This window comes from Pogona vitticeps, chromosome 2 (assembly GCF_051106095.1).
Source record: "Pogona vitticeps strain Pit_001003342236 chromosome 2, PviZW2.1, whole genome shotgun sequence".
NCBI classification, from domain to species: Eukaryota; Metazoa; Chordata; class Lepidosauria; order Squamata; family Agamidae; genus Pogona; species Pogona vitticeps.
The window spans coordinates 15,725,567-15,748,566 of NC_135784.1; the positions used below are offsets into that span (position 1 = coordinate 15,725,567).

General features: G+C 45.1%; 3 protein-coding genes across 7 annotated transcripts in view; 1 reads left to right on the forward strand and 2 right to left on the reverse strand.

Moving 5' to 3' along the window:
• The window catches only part of LOC140703934 (uncharacterized), a 103,099-nt gene that overhangs the window by 30,154 nt on the left and 49,945 nt on the right, over nucleotides 1-23,000 (reverse strand). The window lies entirely within an intron of this gene.
• LOC110071418 (uncharacterized) lies at nucleotides 3,085-9,345 on the forward strand. The gene is made up of 3 exons (XM_072988019.2): nucleotides 3,085-5,738; nucleotides 6,401-6,555; nucleotides 7,165-9,345. The coding sequence occupies exons 2-3, from the start codon at nucleotides 6,435-6,437 to the stop codon at nucleotides 8,769-8,771; spliced, it is 1,728 nt and encodes a 575-aa protein (XP_072844120.2). The 5' UTR covers nucleotides 3,085-5,738; nucleotides 6,401-6,434; the 3' UTR covers nucleotides 8,772-9,345.
• Nucleotides 13,685-18,835, reverse strand: LOC110071346 (uncharacterized). 2 transcript variants are annotated; one of them, XM_072988049.2, is made up of 4 exons: nucleotides 18,761-18,835; nucleotides 16,560-16,599; nucleotides 15,745-15,899; nucleotides 13,685-15,421 (listed from the first exon to the last, which is right to left on the reverse strand). In XM_072988049.2, exons 3-4 carry the CDS (start codon nucleotides 15,863-15,865, stop codon nucleotides 14,301-14,303), a joined length of 1,242 nt encoding a protein of 413 aa, XP_072844150.2. In that variant the 5' UTR covers nucleotides 15,866-15,899; nucleotides 16,560-16,599; nucleotides 18,761-18,835; the 3' UTR covers nucleotides 13,685-14,300. The 2 variants fall into 2 exon arrangements, with proteins under 2 accessions (XP_072844150.2, XP_072844148.2); XM_072988047.2 differs by having other exon boundaries at nucleotides 13,685-15,457.

A 23,000-nucleotide genomic window follows, 5' to 3' on the forward strand; every position in this document is an offset into this window, starting at 1 on the left:
CCTTTTTTTTTAAAACCCCCACCAGTGCCTCCAGGATTCAAGCGAAGGTTTGTGTGTCTGTTTGTGTCTCTTTGTGTGTGTGTGCTTGTGAGCGACAGAGAATCATGTGTGCCTTGCTTTTAGGAGCCATGCCATGGGAGGGTGGTGGAGTTTTCCTGCCTCCAGGGGTGGGATTGGGACCCGAGACATAGAGGGGACCATAGAGATGGGAGGAGACAACCGCGCCCCCCCTCACTGCTTCCGGTGCCTGTTTGAGGCCCCCTGAAGAGAAGACTTCCATCAGACCTCTAGCTGTCGCCCCCACTCTCCGTTTCACCTAATGGATGTTTTCATGAAAGAACAGAGAGGCGGGCACGGGGGAATGAACTGCAGGAACGAAAGGGAGGAATGGATCAGAGGAATAAGATTTCCCCCTCTACCTGATCTTCTCTGAACAAATGCATTCCCTGATATTTGCCAAAGGGAGGAGCTCCTCTACCACCTTCCTAGCTCTAGGTTCCTCCCCCCCCCCGCCTGTTCTCTTGCAAAAGGTGGAGAAGAAAAAAAAAGGGGGGGGAGAATGAATGGGGCAGGAGAGAGGAAGCAAAAAGAGGGGAAAACGCAGACCTTTGTGGGGGGGGGAGAGGGAGACCTCGTGGGACTTCACTCTCATCCCTCTCAGCTTGGCTTCTGCCTGTGAAGCTGCCCCCCAAACATCCGTTTCTTGCTATAAACAGATGGGGAAATGAACCCTTTCTGGTTTCTCTGGAGGTGCTTTGGAAGGAAAGCCTCCCACCCTTCTTTCTGGGCAGATTTGCTTGGCATTTAAACCTCTGGCTGGCTTCTCCCCACCCCACCCCACTCCCGGCCGCCTTTCCATTCCTTAACGAAAGTCCAAGGAGCAAGAGAAGAGAAGGATGCTTTCAGTGTGGAAGGGATGGTCACTCACGAATTGGCCTCCTCAGCCAGTCAACAAGTGGGGAAAGTGCTGGATAGCTCAGCAGTTTAGATATCTTAGCTGTGGAGCCGGAGGTTGGGAGTTCGAATCCCCCACTGGGCTTTTTACACGGGCAGGGTTTAGATGGATCCAGAGGGTCTCTTCAAGTGCTGTGATTCTAAGAATATTACAGTACTATTATTACTATCATGGTGATGAGGTGTTCAGTGGATTCAGAAAGAAGAAAAGAAAGGGGTAAAGAATCATATGAAGGTGTCTGTTGATTCTTATGAGCCCCCAAGCATCAGCAGCTGGTGTAGGTGGCTGGTTGGGGGTTTTCAGAGTGCGGGTGACCAAGAGGGAATGTGGAACTCGCACGCTGTAGTAAAGAAGGACATCTCTCTGGGTTGTCACAGATCCTGTCACAGTTATTGGAGTGAAGGAAAGCAAATCACGGACAAGCATTGGTGGGTGAGAGGCAGCACATGTATCCATACACAGAGAGTTCAGAAATGTTTTCAATGTGCCTCCCTGACAGGGGCTGGACTCTGACCCTCAGGGTCCCTCCCAGCTCTGCATTTCTGAATTGATGATGATGACCAAAAGGCAGTTTTATTGACTCCCCTGACCTTGGGGAAGGAAGAAGGCAAGACGGAGGTGGGCAAGGTTGGGGAGGGGGTCCTCTGGTCTAAGGGGAGAAGAGACACTGATGGTTGGGGAAGGCAGGACCAAGGGGCAGAGGGCAGGCCTGGGAAGGAGGGAGGGGCGTCCCAGGTCTGCAGGAGGTGCCCCTCCCCCCAAGGCAAGAGAAACAGATCAGGATAGACTTTCTGCCTCCAGTGCCAACCCACCCCTAACATGGGTTCAATGAGCTCCGGGTCCCCTTGGTTTCCTCCTTTGAGATTCCTCTTGATTTAGTCTACATGGGACCCTTTGATGGGGCTCAGAGGGCAGATCCTTCTGGTGATGGGTGGGTGGGTTCTGTGTGATCTAGAGGGATGAACTGAGCCTTTCAGGACATGGAAGGGCAATTTATGAAGACTCCCTTGACTTGGAAGAGAGCCCAGCACAAGAGATTCCCTTGTGTTTGGCAGGAAAGTGTATGTGTGTTCTGTGTCTGGACTAGATCAGATAGAAAGCTCTTTAATCTCTCTAGATTGAGAGTGAAGATCAAAGTTCAAATGAAATGCACAGGGAACTTCTTCTTCGCCAATGATGCAGTCGTTGTTGCCCACTCTGCTGAAGAGCTCAGACAACTTACGAATCGTTTTATTAAGGCCTGCCAAGATTTTGGATTAACAATCAGCCTGAAGAAAACGCAAGTCATGGGCCAGGGCATAGACTCACCTCCCTCTATTACCATCTCCACACAAGAATTGGACGTTGTTTATAATTTTGAGTACCTTGGCTCCACAATCTCCGACACTCGCTCCCTAGATGATGAGCTGGATAAACACATTTACAAAGCAACTATCATGTTTTCCAGACCAGAGGTCCCCAAGCCCCAGTCTGTGGCTCATACCAGTCTGTGGCCTGAGTTGGACCGGGCTGCAGAGACAGACCTCCCACCTTGCACGCATGCCCCTTGCACAGCCCCTTTGTGCATGAACAGGAGCGAGCAAACCTGCATGAGAGCTGCACCACCATTTGTGCATGCGCCCAAGCAATCACACACCAGCATGAGCACACTCCCGCTCCTCCATGCATGCACATGAGTGCATGCACACCCTTGTGAGAGCATTGCGCTCCTTTGTGCATGCGCATGACTGAGAGGGGGTGCCCCAACTTCCCCAGCAGGGTTAAAAAGTTTGGGGACCCCTGCTCTACACTCACAGAGAATATGGCTCAATAAGAAGCTGGATCCAGGTCTATAGAGCCTGTGTCCTGAGAACACTCCTGTCCTGCAGTGAGTCCTGGACCCTTTGTGCACGGCAGGAGAGGAAGCTGAACATGTTCCCTATGCGTTGTCTCCGAAGGATTTTTGGTATCACCTGGCAGGACAAAGTTCCAAATAGAGTAGTCCAACAGCAAGCTGGAATTGTTAGCATGTATACATTATTGAAATTAATTTTAAAAAATCAGTAGAAAGGTTATATACACAGTGATGACATGTAAATAAGAGTGATTATTATTATCTCAGGGATGGCTCTGACTTTCTCCTTGTCTTTGCAGGAAAGCAACAGGAGGGCGACCAAGGGAGTGAAAGCCTCTTTCTTCCAAAGGAGCTCAAAGCAGCAGCACCTGGGCTGGCTGGGGAGGGGAATTAAGGGATTAGCTTGGAGAGGGATTGGATTCACAAGCAGCGCTAAAGGACACAACACCCCCATTTCCCCCCCATGCCGCCCTTTGCCCCTCCACGTGGTGACCCAGAAGCAGGGACCATTTCCAGACTTACCTTTTCTTTGGTCAGAGAATCCACCCTCCATCAATAACTGGAGAAGCCCTTGCAACGTGGGAGAGGGGAGGGGGTGCAGCCCACCTTCTGGGGCCCATGGGTGAAATTGCCCTTCCGGGATCCAGAGGAAGCACGACAGAGCTGGTGACACAACCAAGTGGAAGCGAACACCTGAGTTTTGCTGCCAGATTAGCCTTGGGGTTGAGATGATCTTCCTTCTGGTTCCATTCATTCATTCATTCAATTCGTATCCTGCTCTCATTAGTATCAAAGCACTACTCTAGGTGGGTTACAACTCGTAAATTAGAAAATAAAAATAAACATAGAGATATTAAAGCCAACAGCAATAACCCTAAAATATTATTATTAATAATAATTTTAAAAAACAGATGGCACCAACTATTCCCAGAGTTGATGGAGGAAAAGAGGGGAGGGAAGAAGAGGAAGGGAAAGAAAACAAGTGGGGGAAGGTGGTCAGCTGGGGCTAGTGTGAAAAGTCAACCAGATTCATTTCCATGGGAGATGTTGGAATCTATCCCTAGCTAACGGCTTAGTTAGGATATCTGCGGTCATGTCCTTAAAGGGACAACACTCCAACTGTCACAATCCCTCTGTATGTATTTCTCTAATGATGTGGTGCTTAACATGAATGTGTTTCGTGTGCCCACCTGTTTTGCTGACAAAGAAAATTTGATGCAACTTTGATGGTCTTCAAAAACACGAATTGGAGTAGATTCATTTACTTTGAGATATGCAAGTAAGAGCTTGAGCCATACAGTTTTGTCACAAACTGCTGCAGCTGAGATGTTCTCCACTTCTGGAGTGAGTGAGCTATACGACCTTGCTTGCAGGTAATCCAACCCATTGGTCCGTTCCAGTAGAAAAATACATAGCCAAACTCCCAAAATCCTTGGATAATTTGGGGAGCTGGAGTGTAGGAAATTCAAGGGCCCCATCCCTATTAAAGAATTCAGTGGGGTGAGGAAGCCTTAGCCCCTACCTCTGCAAGCACCTGGTTTAGACTGGCAGAGACAGAAAGATCCAATAAATGTTTATTTTCAGCTGAAAATAGGCACAAACTTCACACACCAAAAACATGCAGAGAAGCACGACCCCTTTTTATAAGGCTTAACATGAAAGAGAGACCAAGGGGGTTGGGAGTAGGTGGAGAAATGGAAGGGGTTTCTATAATTGGTACACATTCCTACTAATTCACTACTCCATGTAAGATAGTCTCCTTCCCAAGGATGGGCTTCTCATTTAGAAATACCTTAATCGTAAATTGGAAGAAACTTTGACGGACACCCCCTCTGCCTCCCTTGTTCATTCTTGCCTGCCTAAGCAAAACAGTCCTATAGCAAAGCAAGTTACAGAAAGCAAAATGGCTACAGTTAGGTTAAGATATATTTTATATGTACTGTAGTAACTGGAGCTCTTCAAAGAGGAGACAAGGCTGAATGGAAAAGAGGAAGACCAAATGAGAGAGGGACGGAGCCCGTAAAGGAAACCCCCGGTCTTGCTTTTGCAGGGCTCAACAGCACCATTGATTAGAAGTCTTTTTGAAGGTCTCTAATTCAAGGTGTTCCCATGATTGTGAAGCAGATAAGAATAACTACAACTACTACGAGAACAACAAATCCTGGAGTGAGCTAAACATACTGAGCCCAGAACATGCTGAGAACCGTCTCTGGGGCAAGGAATAGCATGCCGGATGGTATCTGCCTACTTACCTTGGGAAACACATTGTGACCAGAACTGAAACGCCAATCGCAGTTTCCAGTGGATGGCTGAAATCCTGTTGCTTAACATCCTAGTTTGCACTTGTGTGGCTTGTTGAAGCAAGTGGGGATTGGGAGAGGCAACTCCTCTGTAGGGCCAATGGATTCAGATGGATCTACTTGAGTTGCTACTTGTTTTAGTAAAAGGAAGTAGCAACTAGAATACTACACTAGGAGCACTCAAATCGAAGGAACCTATGCAGTTGACTCACCAAACCCCTACTGATTCAATTGGCCTACTCTAGCACAACTTACTGCACTAAGCCAAAGGGTTTAAGCCATTGTGTGAGTGTGTGCTCTTTAATTTTTGAAACCCCCTCAAACAAGAACAACATGTGGAAGCTGAGAAAATGAATGAATAAAGACAGGAAGGTCTTTAGCAGGTGGTTCAATTTCAAGGCGGGAATGTGGGCATGATAAAAGCAAAAAGAGAAGAGTTGCAGTTAGTAATGAGTCACCAGCCGAAGGAAACACAGATTTCCAGACGACCATCGCCACCTTAGCCAGATATGGGGGCTGGCTTTGGATCTGTTTCTTTCTGAAAGAAATTCTCCCACTGGGTGACTCCTCTTTTGATTCCTTTCCTCCATATTTTCTGCTTCTCTGTAGCTGGATTGTGAGCTTTCCTGTGCAGTTGGGCATCACATTGGTAAATAAGAGGAAAATATGAGAGAGGAAATATCTGAGGGAGAACAAAAGGTGAAACAGAGGAGATAACTTTACAAAGGGCGAATATTACCAGATGAAGACCTCTATGTACCATATCCTTGTAGTGGGGCTAGAGAGAGGGTTCTCTTCTAGGGATTTCCGTTTTGGATTTTTTTTGGATGCCAGTTCCCAGAATTTCTGAATCTGATATTTCTGTTTCAGAGACGCAGACCTTCAGATGCATGTATTTTCTTCATCTCTAGCAGGGCTTCTTACATCATTCATTTCGTGATGCAATGCCTCCTGGGCGTAATCTTACAGCTCTTTTGGTTCTATATAGATTGTGCCTTCCAAAAGGGGGGCGGGCGGGTGCAGCCTTTGAGGACTAGGCCTTGAGGGAAAATGCAAGGTTTTTGAAATTGTAGACTGGGACTACCATAATTCCCCAGGGGAGGAATTCTGGGATAAATTGGGGAGTTGGAGTGGAGGAAATCCAAATGCCACATCATTATTTTCTCTTAATGGGGTGAGATGGTAGAATTGTGACTTCCATCTATAAACAGGTGAATTAGATTCTCCCTTCGAAGGAAATGGAACTCATAAATGAGGTTAGGGCTGGTGTCCCGACGGTTACTCTAAAAGGCTTCTGCTCTGTTGTTAAAGGTGACAGATGAAGGTCGACCTTTGATCAACACCCATGGAAGGAGAGGTTCCTCTTAAGGATGAACAGAAGCAGCTACAAGCAGGAGCCAACCAAAAAGAGGATGATGCAAATGATTATTTTTTCCCCCTTATACAGGCTCTTCAGAATCTAGAAGGTATATATATAGGGCTTTGTTTCCAGTCCCCTGATCACCCTTGTTGCTCTCTTCTCAACTGGCTCCAGGTTGTTGGCATCCCTCTTATTCAGCGTGTGATCTATAACAATTCTAAAATCCTTCTCACTCATAATATTACTGAGCCAAATATCCCCCAATTCGTAACTGTTCATTTGTAGGGTTTATTTACCCTAGGTGGAAAACTTTGCACTTATCCCTGTGAAATTTTATTCTGTTGTTTTCAGCCCAATGCTTGAGCTCATCAAGATCTTTTTCAATTTTGTTCCTGTCTTTCAGGATATTACCACTCACTTGTTAGCCACTGAACCTCTTGTGTCTTTAGCTAAACCTAAAAACTGGCCTCCCGGACCAAACTCTGGGAGGCAGTGGAAGATGGGAGGGCCTGGCGTGCTCTGGTCCATGGGGTCACGAAGAGTCGGACACGACTTAACGACTAAACAACAACAACAAATTTTAGGAAACGAATATGAGAAAGATTTCCTGAATACGAAACAGGTTGAGGAATGCAATAAACTTTCTTCTCTGGCACCTTTCAGCCCTTTAACCCACTAGATGTTCAATTCACTATTAAATCTCTCCTTCGAGCAGATGAGGCAAAAGAGAAGGAAGTAAGACTCCAGGGGACATTGCCAGAAAGAGGGGAGGATGAAAAGGAGAACTGTTTGGATGGAAACAAATCACTGAGGCAGAATCAGGCAGACCAGAGGATAGACAGATCTCAGAGATATCTGAGCAGTGTTGCCTCTGAAGACAAAATGGGAAAAACAAGAAACAGGAGCATCAGTGCTCTTCAAAGCTCAGAGTGTCAACAAAACGTTCCTCTGAGGAAAGGTCCAGTGAAATGTCCAACATGTCTCAATGAGATAAATCTGTGTCATTGTTTGGAGGATGGAGAATGTTTCAGATGGAGCCCAGAAGATACAAGATTTCACACAGGGGAGAAACGCAAATGCTTCAGCTCTGACCTTGAAGCACCTCAACCAATGCATTCTGAAGAGAAAGTCTGTAAGTGCAGAGAGTGTGGCATGAGCTTCAAGAGACATTCAGAACTTAAAAGACATCAAAGTATACACACGGGAGAGAAAGCATACAAATGTCCTGAATGTGGACGGGCCTTCAGACACAGTTCCCATCTTCAAGTACATCAGCGAATTCATACAGGAGAGAAACCCTATGAGTGTAAAGAATGTGGGAAATGTTTCCGTCATTCCTCAGCTTTTAAAGTCCATCAGCGCCGGCATTCAGGGGAGAAACCATATTCTTGTAAAGAATGTGGCAAATGTTTCTACCAGAGCAATGATCTTCAAGTACACCAGCGAATTCATACAGGAGAGAAACCCTATAAGTGTAAAGAATGTGGAAAATGTTTCAGTCATTCCTCAGCTTTTAAAGTCCATCAGCGCCAGCATTCAGGGGAGAAACCATATTCTTGTAAAGAATGTATGAAATGTTTCTGCCGGAGCCGTGATCTTCAAGTACACCAGCGAATTCATACGGGAGAGAAACCCCATCAGTGCAATGAATGTGGGAAAAAATTCAGCCAGAAGTCAAACCTTGTAGTACATCAGCGGATTCATGCAGGAGAAAAACACTATAAATGTGAGGAATGTGGGAGGAGTTTCAGCTGTATCGGAAACCTTATAATACATCGACGAATTCATTCAGGAGAAAAACCCTACGCATGTAAAGAATGTGGGAAATGTTTCAGTCATTCCTCAGCTTTTAAAGTACATCAGCGCCGGCATTCAGGGGAGAAACCATATTCTTGTAAAGAATGTGGGAAATGTTTCTACCAGAGCAATGATCTTCAAGTACACCAGCGAATTCATACAGGAGAGAAACCCTATAAGTGTAAAGAATGTGGAAAATGTTTCAGTCTTTCCTCAGCTTTTAAAGTCCATCAGCGCCAGCATTCAGGGGAGAGACCATATTCTTGTAAAGAATGTGGGAAATGTTTCTCCCAGAGCAGTGATCTTAAAGAACACCAGCAAATTCATATGGGAGAGAAACCCCATCAGTGCAATGAATGTGAGGCAAAGTTCAGCCAGAAGTCAAACCTTGTAGTACATCAGCGAATTCATACAGGAGAAAAACCCTATAAATGTGAAGAATGTGGGAAAGGCTTTAGGCAGCTCTCACATTTCCATAAACATAAACACTCACAGTCAAGGGAAAATCCCTATTGTCATGAATAATGTGGGAGGAAGTCCAGGAAATACTCAAACCTCACAGGACATCAACAAATTCACTCAGGAGAAAAGCCCTGTACAGCTAAATCAGCCTTAACAGACATTAAAATAATTCAAACTAGGGAGAAACCATATAAATGAGAAGAGTGTAGGGAGAGCTTCCGCCAGAGCAAAGATCTTGGAAGACACAAACAAATTCACTCCAGTGAGAATCCTTTTAAATGTCAAGAATGTGGAGAAAGCTTCCGTTGTAGAGCCCAGCGCATCAGACATCGACAGAGGCACAGAGACGAGAAACTTTGAAACCTGCATGAGATGGCCTTCTTAAACTGTGGCTTCAAATATGCAAATGCCCTCAGTTTCACAGACATCGTCTCTTCCTCAAATAGATCCACACTCTTCTTTGTGAACTTTTGAGTGTGAGAAGACCAACACAAAAGCACGACCTTATATCCCTGACTAATAGTTCTGTCATTCTATGGGTATGAATTGTTTGCTTCACTGGGATAGTTTTTACATGATTTTAACTGCAACTTTTTATGAAAACTGCCTTGAAATGGAAGTAAATACTTGACATGAATTGAGTTGTCTTCAAACAATCCGCTTGAATTATGCAGATATACTGAGTGTATGAATGCGAAGAACTTTGACCCTATTTACAAGAGCGCTGGTGACAAAGTTCATGAGCTACGTCTGTCATGTTGCATGTAAGTTACGTGGAATCTCAGCCTTCCATCCTTCCGAGGTTGGTAAAATGAGTACCCAGCTCACTGGGGGGAGGGGTGTAATTCATGTGTAGCCTGCATAGTTAACATGTAAACCTCCCAGAGAGTGCTTTATGCACTACGGGGAAGTATGTAAGCAGCATGCTTCTGCTTTAAGATGAAATATTTCAGGAGTACTGTATTCTTCCATGTACAAAATAACTCTTTTTCCTAAAACAATTAGAGGAAAAATTGAGCGTTGTTTTATACATGGAAAGAAGCAGTCACACGCGTTCTTGCTGCCGCGACGGCTTCCCAATTGTCTCTTCCAGACCTCATGGCTTATCCCCTCTGGTGACCCCAAGGCAGCAGCAGCCGGAGGTGGAGGCGAAGGAGCATTCACATGCGCCCAGGCGCCGCTTGCTGCTGCCTCCCCAGCCCGCCCGATCACCAACTCTAGTGCGACTGCCGAGGCTCATCTCCAGCTCACATCTCCCACCTTGTCCCTTCTGGTGGTGGAGGCGGGAGGAGGCAAACAAGCACTCACGCGTGCGCTCAGGCACCTTTTCCTGCTACCGCCACCAGATCTCTTTATGGCAGGGGACAAGGCAGCCACATGAGCTGGAGTTGAGCCCCGGCAGTCGCACTGGAGGAGGTAATCGGGCGGGCAGCGGAGACAGCAGCAGCAGGAAATGGAGGTGGAGGAGCAGTTGCCCATTAACGGCTCCTCCGCCTCCATCAAGGGTCAAAATTAGGGGGTCATTTTATATATTGGGTGGTCGTATACATGGTAAAATATGGTTGTTCTATGCCAAGACAAAAACATGGATTTTCAGAGGTGTGATCACCATTAGTGACTTTCTATGTTCCTGAATTGTGCAAATAGGGATCCTGACTTAGAACCTGTGGAGAATTTTGAATCTGGTAACAGGACAGCTGCTGACAAAGTTTATGAGTTGTGTGTATGAAGTAGTTTTTCAAGTTACAATAAGCCTAACAGTTTTAAAGTATTTCAGTCATGGTTTTCCCAATGCCATGTATCATCAGTCAGTTTCCATGGCCAAGCGAGCATTCAAGGTCTGGTCTCCTGAGACTTAAGGCCTACTCTTTTACTGCTGGCCCTAGTCCTAGACAACACAGAGACATGAGCAGTTTCCATGAAGATGGAGGAAGTGGGTGGCAGGGGCTTAGCACTGTGGGAGATGAAAGTCAATAACGGTCTGCCAGTCTCATTCTACTGCAAGCGCATCTTCTCTCTCCTCCACATATTTTTTACAATCCTTTTATAATTACATGCTGTGTGAGACAAGAGCTACTGTTTCCAAAGTTGTTACCTCAGATCAGCACTATTTCATTGAACAAAACCCTCTTCTTCATAAGAGGGGGTAGAGGCAGTGTTAATGATAGAAGGGTGTGGATAATGTATGATCCCAGTGACAACTGTAGTGATCTGAGGTGGGTCGTGGGCTCCTCTCCAGAGAATGGCTTGGGATAATAAAACATTCCATGTGAACAACAACAATGATTGAACTGCTAAAGGAAATTTCAAATAGATCTGGGACAGCCTTCTTGTCTAATTGCACCATGATAATGCCTGCCAATTGATATTTTGATAAGGGCTCTTTAACTTACTGCGACTCATTGATAAGGCGCTAGGAGACGTCCCGGGCATTTGTCTGGACCGACATCCAATTACTCAAATGAGTTTATGCCCTGGAGCATTATGAAATAGACACAATTAACTGCAACAAATTATGCAAACTTTCCATGAACACACATAGGAATCTGGCCAATGTGGTGGGTGTTATTTGATAAAAAGAGCTTCCTGCACCTGATGTGATCTTTTCCATGGAAGGCAGTCAGAGACTCAATGTCCCAAATATCAGCTGGTGGTTTCAAATGCTTTCTCCCCAAAATTATTCAAAGGATTTTTTTTTTGCCAAATTACACAACACGACAACCTTCCTCTTTCTAAACCCAGTCACCACTACTGCTCAGTGAGAGCCAAAAACGAAGCTCCACTTTCTTTTCTTTCGACCACACAAATATAAAGGGTATCCACAATTGTCCCCCTTGAAATGGACATATGGGCCTGGAAGGATTTGGCGATCGTTTTGCAAATGCTTTGGATGTGATGCTTGAGCAATGGAACTCATTGCTACTGCAGTAGCAGTGACCAATGAGGTCTTGGATGGAGTGAAGGCAACGAACGGAGAGTTTTCAATAGGGCTGCCAGTTTGCTCTTTTTCGCCTGTCATCAAAATAAAAGGAATTCTTTTAACAGAATTTAATGTTGCAAGGAAAAATGTTCTGCCTGGTAGCGAGGGAGGCTTGCCTGTCCAAAAACTAGCTGCTACTCAATTCTCTGGAACTTTTTGTGTCTCCCCTCTGTTTTGGGAGACCAACACGTCAACCAGTCTCAGAACCAGAAATGGCTCCAATCCAGTGCCCACAAAACCATAATCAACAGGTTTATTTAGCCTCCCTCCGAACTCTTACAACCAGTTCAGACATCTCTTCCGTATGTCCTGTAACCACAACACCTCTCGTCCCTGGTGGAAGACGATCACGAGAGCCATAGTGGGTGAGAACAAACCTCTCTCTTTGAAAGCAATGGGAATGCTATACTCTGAAGTTCAAACAGACTGGATTGTGAGACAAAGGTTTGCTCTCTTTCCACTGGATTCTGCTGAAACAGGACCTTTGGGGTTTTGGAAAAAGGAAAGAGCGCTGTGCTTTATTTCATGATGACCATGAGAGACCCTGTTTTTTCTGCACCCAAACATCTCCCTTAGAACACCAGAGCAGAAGGTGCATTTATGTTCCGACTTGTGAATTTCCCAAAGGGTGGCCGGAATGTAAAACTAGACAGATTTTTTTTTCATATGATCCCCCATGGCTTTCCTTAGTGGCTTCCGTCATGGATGAGAGATCTTGTGGTTCCAGAACATACATAACAGATGTCCGTGGGATGGGAGGCTAGATTAACCCGTCGATTGTTGTTTTGTGGATACTGGACTGGATTTGTTTCTAGGAACGGGACAAGTCAGCATCTCCATCTCCCAAAATTAGAGGGATGAGAAAGAAAAAGATCTAGAGAATGGAGCAACAGGCAGCTTTGGGACTGGCAATTTTTCCCCATTTTCAGAAGGAATTTTCTATTAGTACTAAATCCTCTTGAAAGAGTATTTTTATTTTGATTACAGGCCCCTCACTTGGATTGGTGGAAAACGAGAGCTAGAGCTGGGTGTCATCAGCATATTGCTGACTCCTCATCCCAAACTTCCTGATGACCTCTCCCAATGGTTCCATGTAGATGTTAAACAGCATGGGGGACAGTATCGAGCCCTGAGGAACCCCATGACATAAACGCCATGGGACAGAGCAAATGTTCCCCAACACCACCCTCTGAACACAGTCAGCCAGGAAGGAGCAGAACCACCATAAAGCAGTGCCCCCAACTCCCAGCCCAGCCAGCCTATCCGGAAGGACACCATGGTGGATGGTGTCGAAAGCTGCTGAGAGGTCCAGGAGTATCAACAGGGTCAAACTCCCCCTGTCTCTCTCCTGGCAAACATCATCGTACAGGGCGACCAAGGCAGTCTCCATACCAAAACTCAGCCTGAAATACAATTGAAATGGATCCAGAAAATCTGTTTCATCCAGCAGCACCTCGAGCTGCCCGGCTACAACCCTCTCCAACACCTTGCCCAAATAAGGGAAGTTCGCCACTGGTCAGTAGTTAACCACTAGCCTTGGGTCCAGGTTAGGCTTTTTTAGGAGTGGTTGAATTACCGCCTCTTTCAAGATGGTAGGGACCACTCCCTCTCTCAAAGAGGCGTTCGCGGCCTTCTGGAACCAGGTGCAAACCCCCCTGGAGGATCTTCCAATTAGCCAACATGGGCAAGGGTTGATGGGCAAATGTCAGCTGTAGTGGACTACCACAGACTCAAACAACCTAGCGTTTTCTAATACTCTCATGTACAGTACTTGATTGAGTGTCATTGCTATGGCCTTGCTTGCTCTCTTGTTCAATAGTTCATTTTGGTAATCATGATACTACTCCTTAAATATCTCATATACTTGAAAACCATTTTAGGGTTGCTGTAACTTACAGAAACTTTGTTCTCCAGTAAATAGGCTCAAGATTATTAACATTCATCCACTCAGGATCCCTATTTGCAAAAATCAGGCTGATAATCTGAAGAGGCCTCATTCCAGTCTGAACATTTATTTCCATTCCAAGGCAACTTTCATAAAATAATGAGGTTAGAATCATGTTAAAAACATCCCAATAAAATTAAAACAATCCAAGATTAAAACAATCAAAACATCACAGAACACAAGGAAGTTGCACATATCATGCCTTCTTTCTGTAACGGCGTTCCCACCCTCAAAAGCTCATTCAGAGCATCATGCTTGTTAATCATCCATTTATTGCTGTAAAAAGCCATTAGGAATGTGAGTTTTGTGGTGCCGTTGGAGAAAGCAAATTCAATGAAGTTGAGGGGATTATGCCCTTTGAAGCCACCGTAAGGTTTATGTTTAAGGTACATTCATAGGTTCACAACAGCTTCATTCAACACCAGAGCTCTCCCTGTAGTATTATCCTCTGTATGTTTTCTTCCCTGACTGGACATATGGATGGAATTTAAGAAGTTCATTTCCTGCACGTTTCAATGTTTCCGCTCTCTGTGCATCTGTTGATGTTTGATGTACTGAGCATGATAACAGAAGCTCTCTCCACCTTCTTTGCACGGATAGGGATTCTCCCCAGAATCAACCATTTGTATTCTATAAGATTTTTACTTCAACAGAAGTTTTTCCCATATTATTGACATTTATCTGATTCTTTGCATATATAGGTCTTTTCTCTTGAGTGAATTCGTTGATGTCTTACAAGATTTGCAATTTGGCTGAAACATTTTCCACATTCTTTACACTGATAGGGTTTCTCTCCTGTATGAATTCGCTGGTGTACTTGAAGATCACTGCTCTGGCAGAAACATTTCCCACATACAGTACAAGAATATGGTTTCTCCCCTGAATGTCGGCGCTGATGTACTTTAAAAGCTGAGGGATGAGTGAAACATTTCCCACATTCTTTACAAGAATATGGTTTCTCCCATGAATGGGAGCGCTGATGGACTCTAAAATTTGAGGACTTACTGAAACATTTTCCACACTCTTTACACTTATAGGGTTTCTCTCCTGTATGAATTCGCTGGTGTACTTGAAGATCACCGCTCTGGCAGAAACATTTCCCACATACATTACAATAATATGGTTTCTCACCTGAATGCTGGCGCTGATGCACGTTAAAAGCTGAGGAATGACTGAAACATTTCCCACATTCTTTGCATTTATAGGGTTTCTCTCCTGTATGAATTTGCTGATGTACTTGAAGATGTCCATTGCGTCTGAAGGCCTGTCCACATTCAGGACATTTGTATGCTTTCTCTCCTGTGTGTATTCTTTGATGTCTTTCAAGTTCTGAAATTCTCTTGAAGCTCATGCCACACTCTATGCACATACAGACGTTGTCTTCAGAATGCATTGGTTGAGGTGCTTTAAGGTCAGAGCTAAAGCATTTGTGTTTCTCCCTCGTGTGAAATCTTGTATCTTCTGGGCTCCATCTGAAACTTTCTCCATCCTCCAAACACTGACACAGATTTATCTCATTGAGACATGTTGGACATTTCACTGGTCTTTTCCTCAGAGGGATATTTTGTTGATAGTGTGAGATTTGAAGAGCATTGATGCTCCTGTTGGCTGTTTTCCCCATTTCGTCTTCAGAGGCAACGCTGCTTGGATATCTCTGAGATCTGTCTATCCTCTGGTCTTCCCCATACTGCCTCAGTGATTCATTTCCTTCCCAGCAGTTCTCATTTTCATCCTCCCCTCTTTCTGGCAATGTCTCCTGGAGTCTTACTTCCTTCTCTTTCCTCTCATCTGCTCGAAGGAGAGAATTAATAGTGAATTGAGGATCTAGTGGGGAAAAGGAGGGAAGGGTGCCAGAGAAGAAAGTCTATTATATTCCTCAACCTGTTTCGTATTCAGGAAATCTTTCTCATATTCTTCTCCTAAAATTTGTTGTTGTTGTTTAGTCATTAAGTCGTGTCCGACTCTTTGTGACTCCATGGACCAGAGAACGCCAGGCCCTCCCATCTTGCACTTCCTCCCAGAGTTTGGTCCGGGAGGCCATTTTTTAGGTTTAGCTAAAGACACAAGAGGTTCAGTGGATAACAAGTGAATGACTTTCTCCATATATATACCTTCTAGATTCCGAAGGGCCTGTATAAGGGGAAAAAAAGGATCATTTGCCTCATCCTCTTTTTGGTTGGCTCCTGCTTGTAGCTGTTTCTGTTCATCCTTCAGAGGTGCCTCTCCTTCCATGGGTGTTGATCAAAGGTCGACCTTCATCTCTCACCTTTAACAACAGAGCAGAAGCTTTTTAGAGTAACAGTCGGGACAGCAGCCCTAACCTCAGTCATGAGTTCCATTGCCTTCGAAGGGAGAATCTAATTCAGCTCTTTATAGACGGAAGTCATAATGCTACCACCTTACCTCCATGAAGAGAAAATAATAAGGATGCGGCATTTGGATTTCCTGCACTCCAACTCCGCAACGTATCCCAGAATTCCTCCTCTGGAAGAATGTTGGTAGTCCCAGTCTACAATTTCAGACACCTTGCATTTTCCCTCAAGGCCTAGTCCTCAGAGGCTGCACTACAGATCTCCAGTTCCTGGTAGTTTTTGGAAGGCACTGTCTATATAGAACTGAAAGAGCTGTAAGATTACACCCAGGAGGCATTGCAAAAGGAAATGGACGATGTAAGAAGCCCTGCTAGAGATGAAGAAAATACATGTGTCTGAAGGTGTGTGTCTCTGAAACAAAAATCTCAGATTCAGGAATTCTGGGAACTGGCATCCAAAAAAATCCGAAGGAGACTTCTCTCTCCAGCCCCACCACAAGTATGTGGGACATAGAGACAGTCTCAGTCGGGCAATATTCGCTCATTGCAAAGTTACCTCCTCTGTTTCCCCTTTTGTTCTCTCTCAGAAGCCCCATATTTTTTCCTCTTACTTACCAAGGTGATGCCCAACTGCCCAGGAAAGCTCACCATCCAGCTAGAGAAAAGCAGAAAATATGGGGGAAAGGAATGAAAACCTGTTTTTATTCATTCATTTTCTTAGCTTCCACATGTTGTCCATGTCTGAGGGGATTTCAAAAATTAAAGAGCACAAACACACGCAATGGCTTAAATCTTTTGGCTTAGTGTAGTAAGTTGTGCTAGAGTAGGCCTACTGAATCAGTAGGGTTTTGGTTAGTCAACTGTATGAGTTCCATTTATTTGAGTGCTCCTAGTGCAGTATTCTAGTTGCTACTTCCTTTGCTAAAACACGTAGCAACTCAAGTAGATCCATTGGAATCCATTGGCCCTACAGAGGAGTTGCCTCTCCTGATCCCCACTGGCTTCAATGAGCCACTGTAGTGCAACCTATGATGTTAAACAACAGGATTTCAGCCATCCACTGGAAATTGCGGTTGACGTTTCAGTTCTGGTCACAGTCTGTTTCCCAAGGTAAGTAGGCAGAAACCAACCGGCATGCTATCCCTTGCCCCAGAGAAGGTTCTCAGCATGTTCTGGGCTCAGGATGTTGAGCTCACTCCAGGATTTGTTGTTCTCGTAGTAATTGTAGTTACTGTTATCTGCTTCACCCTCATGGCAACACGTTGAATTAGAGACCTTCAAAAAGGCTTCTAATCAATGGTTGCTGCTGAGCCCTGCAAAGGCAAGACCGGGGGTTTCCTTTATGGGCTCCATCCCTCTCTCACTTGGTCTTCCTCTTTTCCAGTCAGCCTTGTCTCCTCTTTGAAGGGGTTTCGTTAATACAGTGCATATAAAATATATCTTAGCCTAACCGTAGCCATTTCGCTTTCTGCAACTTACTTTGCTATACGAATGTTTTGCTTAGGCAGGCAAGAATGAACAAGGGAGGCAGAGGGGGTGACCGTCAGAGTTTCTTCCAATTTACAATTAAGGTCTTTCTAAATGAGAAGTCTGTCCTTGGGAAGGAGAGTATTTTGACATGGAGAAGTGAATTAGCAGGAATGTGTACCAATTATAGAAACCCCTTCCATTTCTCCACCTCCTCCCAACCCCCTTGGTCCGTCTTTCATGTTATGCCTTATAAAAATGTATACTTTTGTATCAGGGGGTGTGCTTCTTCTCTGCATGTTTTCGGCGTGTGGAGTTTGCCCCCATTTTCAGCTGAAAATAAATATTTATTGGATCTCTCTGTCTCTGGCTGATTAATGTGTTGGAGACAGGCAAAAAACCCAGGAATTGGTCCTGTGGACTCCTGACCTTCAAATCTATTTATTAATTAGGTTAACCCACCTCTCAAGGGAAGCCTCTCTTTCTATGGGTCCTGATGAGAGTTGGCCCTCATTTAGCACCTGCAGCAGTAGAGTAGACTCCAACAGTTGGGACCCCAGGACTCACCTTGGTTAACCAGTCCCATTGCTTGGAATCCTAGAATCCTAGAAAAGTAAAGTTGGAAGGAGGGTACAAGGACATCCAGTCCAACCTCCTGCTCAAGGCAGGAGTCCAATCAAAGCATATCTGCCAAGTAATTATCTAAGGGACAGTCTAAACCAGGTGCTTGCAGAGGTAGGGGCTAAGGCTTCCTCACCCCACTGAATTCTTTAATAGGGATGGGGCACTTGAATTTCTTACACTCCAGCTCCCCAAATTATCCAAGAATTTCCACAAACTCAGACTTTCAGACAGCTGTCTATCCTTCCCTTGTGGCAGGGCCTAGCCTTTCAAGGCTGCAGTCTAGGTCTCCTGTTTCTGCCCCACTGATTCCTGGGCCTTGTAGTCTTTGAGAGGCACTCTCTCTAGAATCAAAAGAGCTACGAGACTACAACACCCAGGATGCATTGTGACAGGAAACAAAGAGCTAGGAATACAACCTGAGTGGCCCTCAAAGAGATGAGGGAAATATACATGTCCGAAAGGGTGGGTCTCTGGTCCGGAACTGGGGAATGCTGAGAGCTGGAGTCCAAAAAATCCGAAGGATGAATCTCTCAGAAGATAATTCTTTGCTCCTGCTTTTGCTAAGTAGTTTAGAAATTAGAGACAGAATGTTTATCAGTCATCTGTCCAGGATTCCACAGGATTCTGGCCAATTTGAAGCGAGACAGTCTCTCCCTTTGTGCCTTTATTCCCCATTGCTTAAGCCATCTTCTCTCTAAGAAACTTCCAATATTCCTTTAACTCACCCAGATTGAGGAAATCTCACAGACCAGCATCCAGTTTGGGAAAAGGAATTGAAAAAGTGCTGAGGCAGTGAGATAATTTCTACGAGGAGAAACAGGGCAGAAGCAAACACTGGAATGTTCTAATCTTGTATGGGAAGTCCCTATTTCTTTCTAGAACCTCGTTGGTAATTGCAATTTCCGGCTTTCCCCCCTTCTTTTATCACTCCCGGCTTCAACTGAGCCAGCTGCAGAGAATTTTTTTCTAGGATCTGCAAGGCGTTCTGGGATTTGTATTTCAGAACAAAGCAATCTTAGGCTCAAACTTCCTATCTTATTCATTAGGTTTCTCAGCTCCCCCATGATGTTCATGTGTGACTGCAGAAAAAAAATAATAGAGAGCATTGATGTAGACTATAGGTGAAACCTGTTTTTTTTTGCTTTCTATAGTAAGTTGCATTAGAGTAGACCCATGGAACTTACAGAGGAGTTGACTCACCAAATCTCTGTTGATTTAATGAGCCCACTATAGTGTTATTAAGAAACAGCATTTCAGCCACTGATTTCAGCCACTGGGGGGGGGGGTTCTGTGTGATCTAGAGGGATGAACTGAGCCTTTCAGGACACAGAAGGGCTATTTATAAATTTATCATAAATTTATCATAAATACCAGCTCCGGATTTTGCCTCTAGGTTAACTCTTGAAGCCTTTTCCATGAGTGGATATAGCCACAAGGCAGTGGAGGTTCAATGTGTTCATTGGACCCAGAAAAGGTGGGGAGAGGGTCCAGGGTTTGTTCAACGGACTCCTCTGGTCTAAGGGGAGCGGGGACACAGGTGATTGGGGGAGGCAGGACCAAGGGGCAGAGGGCAGGCCTGGGAAGGAGGGAAGGGGGCAAAGTTTGCAGGAGGTGCCCCCCCAAAGGCAAGAGAAACAGATCATGATAGACTTTTTGCCTCCAGTGCCAACCAACCCCGAACATGGGTTGGAAGAGCTCCGCGTCCCCTTGGTTTCCCCCTTTCACATTACTCTTGATTTAGTCTACATGGGACCCTTTGATGGGGCTCAGAGGGCAGATCCTTCTGGTGGTGGGTGGGTGGGTTCTGTGTGATCTAAAGGGATGAACCGAGCCTTTCAGGACATGGAAGGGAAAATTTATGAAGACTCCCTTGACTTGGAAAAGAGCCCAGCCGGTTTCTCTTGTGCTTGGCAGGAAGGTGTATGTCTGTGTTCTGTGTTTGGACAAGATCAGATGGAAAGCTCTTTAATCTCTCTAGATTGAGAGCGAAGACGAAACTCCAGCTGAAATGCATGGGGGACTTCTTCTTCACCGATGATGCAGCTGTTGTTGCCCATTCTACTGAAGACCCTCCAACAACTTACGAATCGTTTTAGTAAGGCCTGCCAAGATTTTAGATTAACAGTCAGCCTGAAGAAAACACAAGAGGTCCCCAAGCCCCAGTCTGTGGCATTCAGAAACAGCACTAAAGGATACAACCCCCCCATTTCCCCACCGCCGCCCTTTGCTCCTCCACGTGGTGACCCAGAAGCTTGGACCATTTCCAGACTTACCTTTTCTTTGGTCAGAGAATCCACTCTCTACCAATAACTGAAGAAGCCTTTGCAACCTCGGTGGGGGGAGCGGGTGCAGCCCACTTTCTGGGGGGCATGGGTTAAATTGCCCTTTTGGGATCCAGAGGAAGCACTGCAGAGCTGGTGACACAGCCAAGTGGAAGCGAACACCTGAGTTTTGCTGTCAGATTAGCCTTGGGGTTGAGATGATCTTCCTTCTGGTTCCATTCATTCATTCATTCATTCATTCATTCATTCATTCATTCATTCATTCATTCATTCATTCATTCAATTTGTATCCCACTCCCATTAGTATCACAGCATTACTCTCGGCGGGTTACAACTCATAAATTAGTAAACAAAATAAAATATAGAGATATTAAAGCCAACAACAATAACCCTAAAATAATAATAATAATTAAAAAAACAGATGGCACCGACTAATCCCAGAGTGGATGGAGGAAAAGAGGGGAGGGAAGAAAACAAGTGGGGGAAGGTGGTCAGCTGGGGCCAGTGTGAAAATTCAACCAGATTCATTTCCTTGGGAGATGTTGGAATCTATCCCTAGCTAAAGGCTTAGTTAGGATATCTGCGGTCATGTCCTTAAAGGGACAATACTCCAACTGTAACAATCCCTCTGTATGCATTTCTCTTATGATGTGGTGCTTAACATGAACGTGTTTCATGTGCCCACCTGTCTTTTCTGACAAAGAAAGTCTGAGGCAACATTGATGATCTTCAAAAACACTAATTGGAGTAGGTTCATCGATTTTGAGGTCTGCAAGTAAGCGCTTGAGCCATACAGTCTTGTCACAAGCTGCTGCAGCTGAGATGTCCTCCACTTCTGGAGTGAGTGAGCTATGCGACCTTGCTTGCAGCTAATCCAACTCATAGGTCCATTCCCATAGAAAAAAGCATAGCCACCAGTGGATTTCTGATCGGCTGTGTCTTCTGCCCAATCTGCATCAGTAAACCCGTCTAGTCTAGGATTTTCTGTGGATGGTAATTTAAGATTTAAATGTGCAGGACTCTTTAGATCAGGGGTCCCTAACCCCCAGTCTATGGCCCCATGCTGGTGTGTGGCCTGGGCTGGACCCGGCTGCAGAGACAGATCTCCTACCCACCCCACCCCGCATGCACTCCCCCTGCACAGCCCTATTGCACATGTATGCGAGTGCATGTATGCCAGTGTGAGCACCCCCACCCTTGCGCATGCCCCCCGAGTGCCCCTGAGTGCCCTTTACACATGCATGCAAGCAACCACACCCTTCACACATATGTGCAAGCGAGCAGCCGTGCAAGCGTGCCCATACCCCTTCACGCATGCACGTGAGCATAGTGCCCCCCTTCCCCAACTGCTTTAGATTTCTCACCACCTGCTTAATCCCAGTCCAGTCCCTTTGGGTCAGTGAGAATGCCCACCGCTGCTGAGGTATCTGGTCTTGTCATCGTGCCAAGATACAGCATCTTTCCTATGGCTTCTCTGCAGACATGGTTGTTGGGCAAGAGTTCACTTGGTTCTCTCTGTTTATGAAAGTCAGTATCCATGGGAGTGGATATAGGATTGGCATCCTGCAGTCCAATGTTTTCCACCAAGTCAAGAATCAGACTGGCAGAATCACCCTCTGCATACTGGAACACAATTGATCTGCCTACTCCAGCTGACTCCACATAAGGAGCCCTGCTACAATGAATTCTGGACTGGGCAGAACTAGGTGGAATGCCGGCCATGCTAAAACCTGGCCTGGACCCAGAAATGGAGTGGCATCAGATATTTTGCTGTTCATCCTTGGAAAGAGGCCATAACTGTAATGGGGGTCAACTGTCAAATCAGTGGCTGAAATGCTGTTTATTAATAAGTCACACTATAGTGGGCTCATTGAATCAACAGAGAATTGGTGGGTCAACTCCTCTGCAGGTTCCAGAGACTAAAATGGGCCTGCTAAGATGTTGCAACTTAAGTCAACCCATTTGAATCAATGGAGCTTATGGAGGAGTTGACTCACCAGTTCCAAGGGATTCATGGGTCTACTCTAATGGAACTGACTATGGAAAGCAAAAAAAGGTTTTCAGCTACCGTCTACATCAATGCTCTTTATTTTTTTTCTGCAGTCTCATACATGGACAACATGGGGAAGCTGAGAAACCTAATGAACAAGACAGGAAGTTTATGGGTAAACATATGAAACAAAAAATACAGTTAAAAAAATCCAGCAGCTTTTTCCCCTTTATCCCCAGACTTCCTCTATGCCTGAGATGGCTTTGTTCTAAACTACAGTTCCCAGAACCCCTTGCAGATCCTAGAGAAAAATTATCTGCAGCTGGCTCAGTTGAAGCTTGGAGTGATAAAAGAAGGAGGGAAAGGCGGTATAAAACAGCGATATAAAACAGCTGCTTGGTGCTTCACAAAGCGGCTTTCCTATTGGAGATTTTTGCTGGAAGTAGCACAACTTACTACACTAAGCCAAAGGATTTAAGCCACTGCGTGCATTTGTGCTCTTTAATTTTTGAAATCTCCTCAGACATGGACAACATGTGAAGCTGAAAAAATGAATGAATAAAAACAGGAAGGTTAGTGATAAAAATATGAAAATGAAGACATCAAAGAAAAAACCTTCTCAAATGTTTTTCCCTTAGAAAAAAGATTTTCTTTATACCTGAATCTCTCTTTTGATCTCAAATACAAACTCCA

Bases quoted from the DNA above. Each gene is read 5' to 3' on its own strand.
- LOC110071418 (XM_072988019.2), top strand. From the start codon at position 6,435: ATGGAAGGAGAGGTTCCTCTTAAGGATGAACAGAAGCAGCTACAAGCA. The intron at 6,556-7,164 runs GTATATATATAG...TCCTTCGAGCAG, and splicing joins GGCTCTTCAGAATCTAGAAG to ATGAGGCAAAAGAGAAGGAA.
- LOC110071346 (XM_072988047.2), bottom strand. From the start codon at position 15,865: ATGGAAGGAGAGGCACCTCTGAAGGATGAACAGAAACAGCTACAAGCA. The intron at 15,458-15,744 runs GTATATATATGG...TTTCCCCACTAG, and splicing joins GGCCCTTCGGAATCTAGAAG to ATCCTCAATTCACTATTAAT.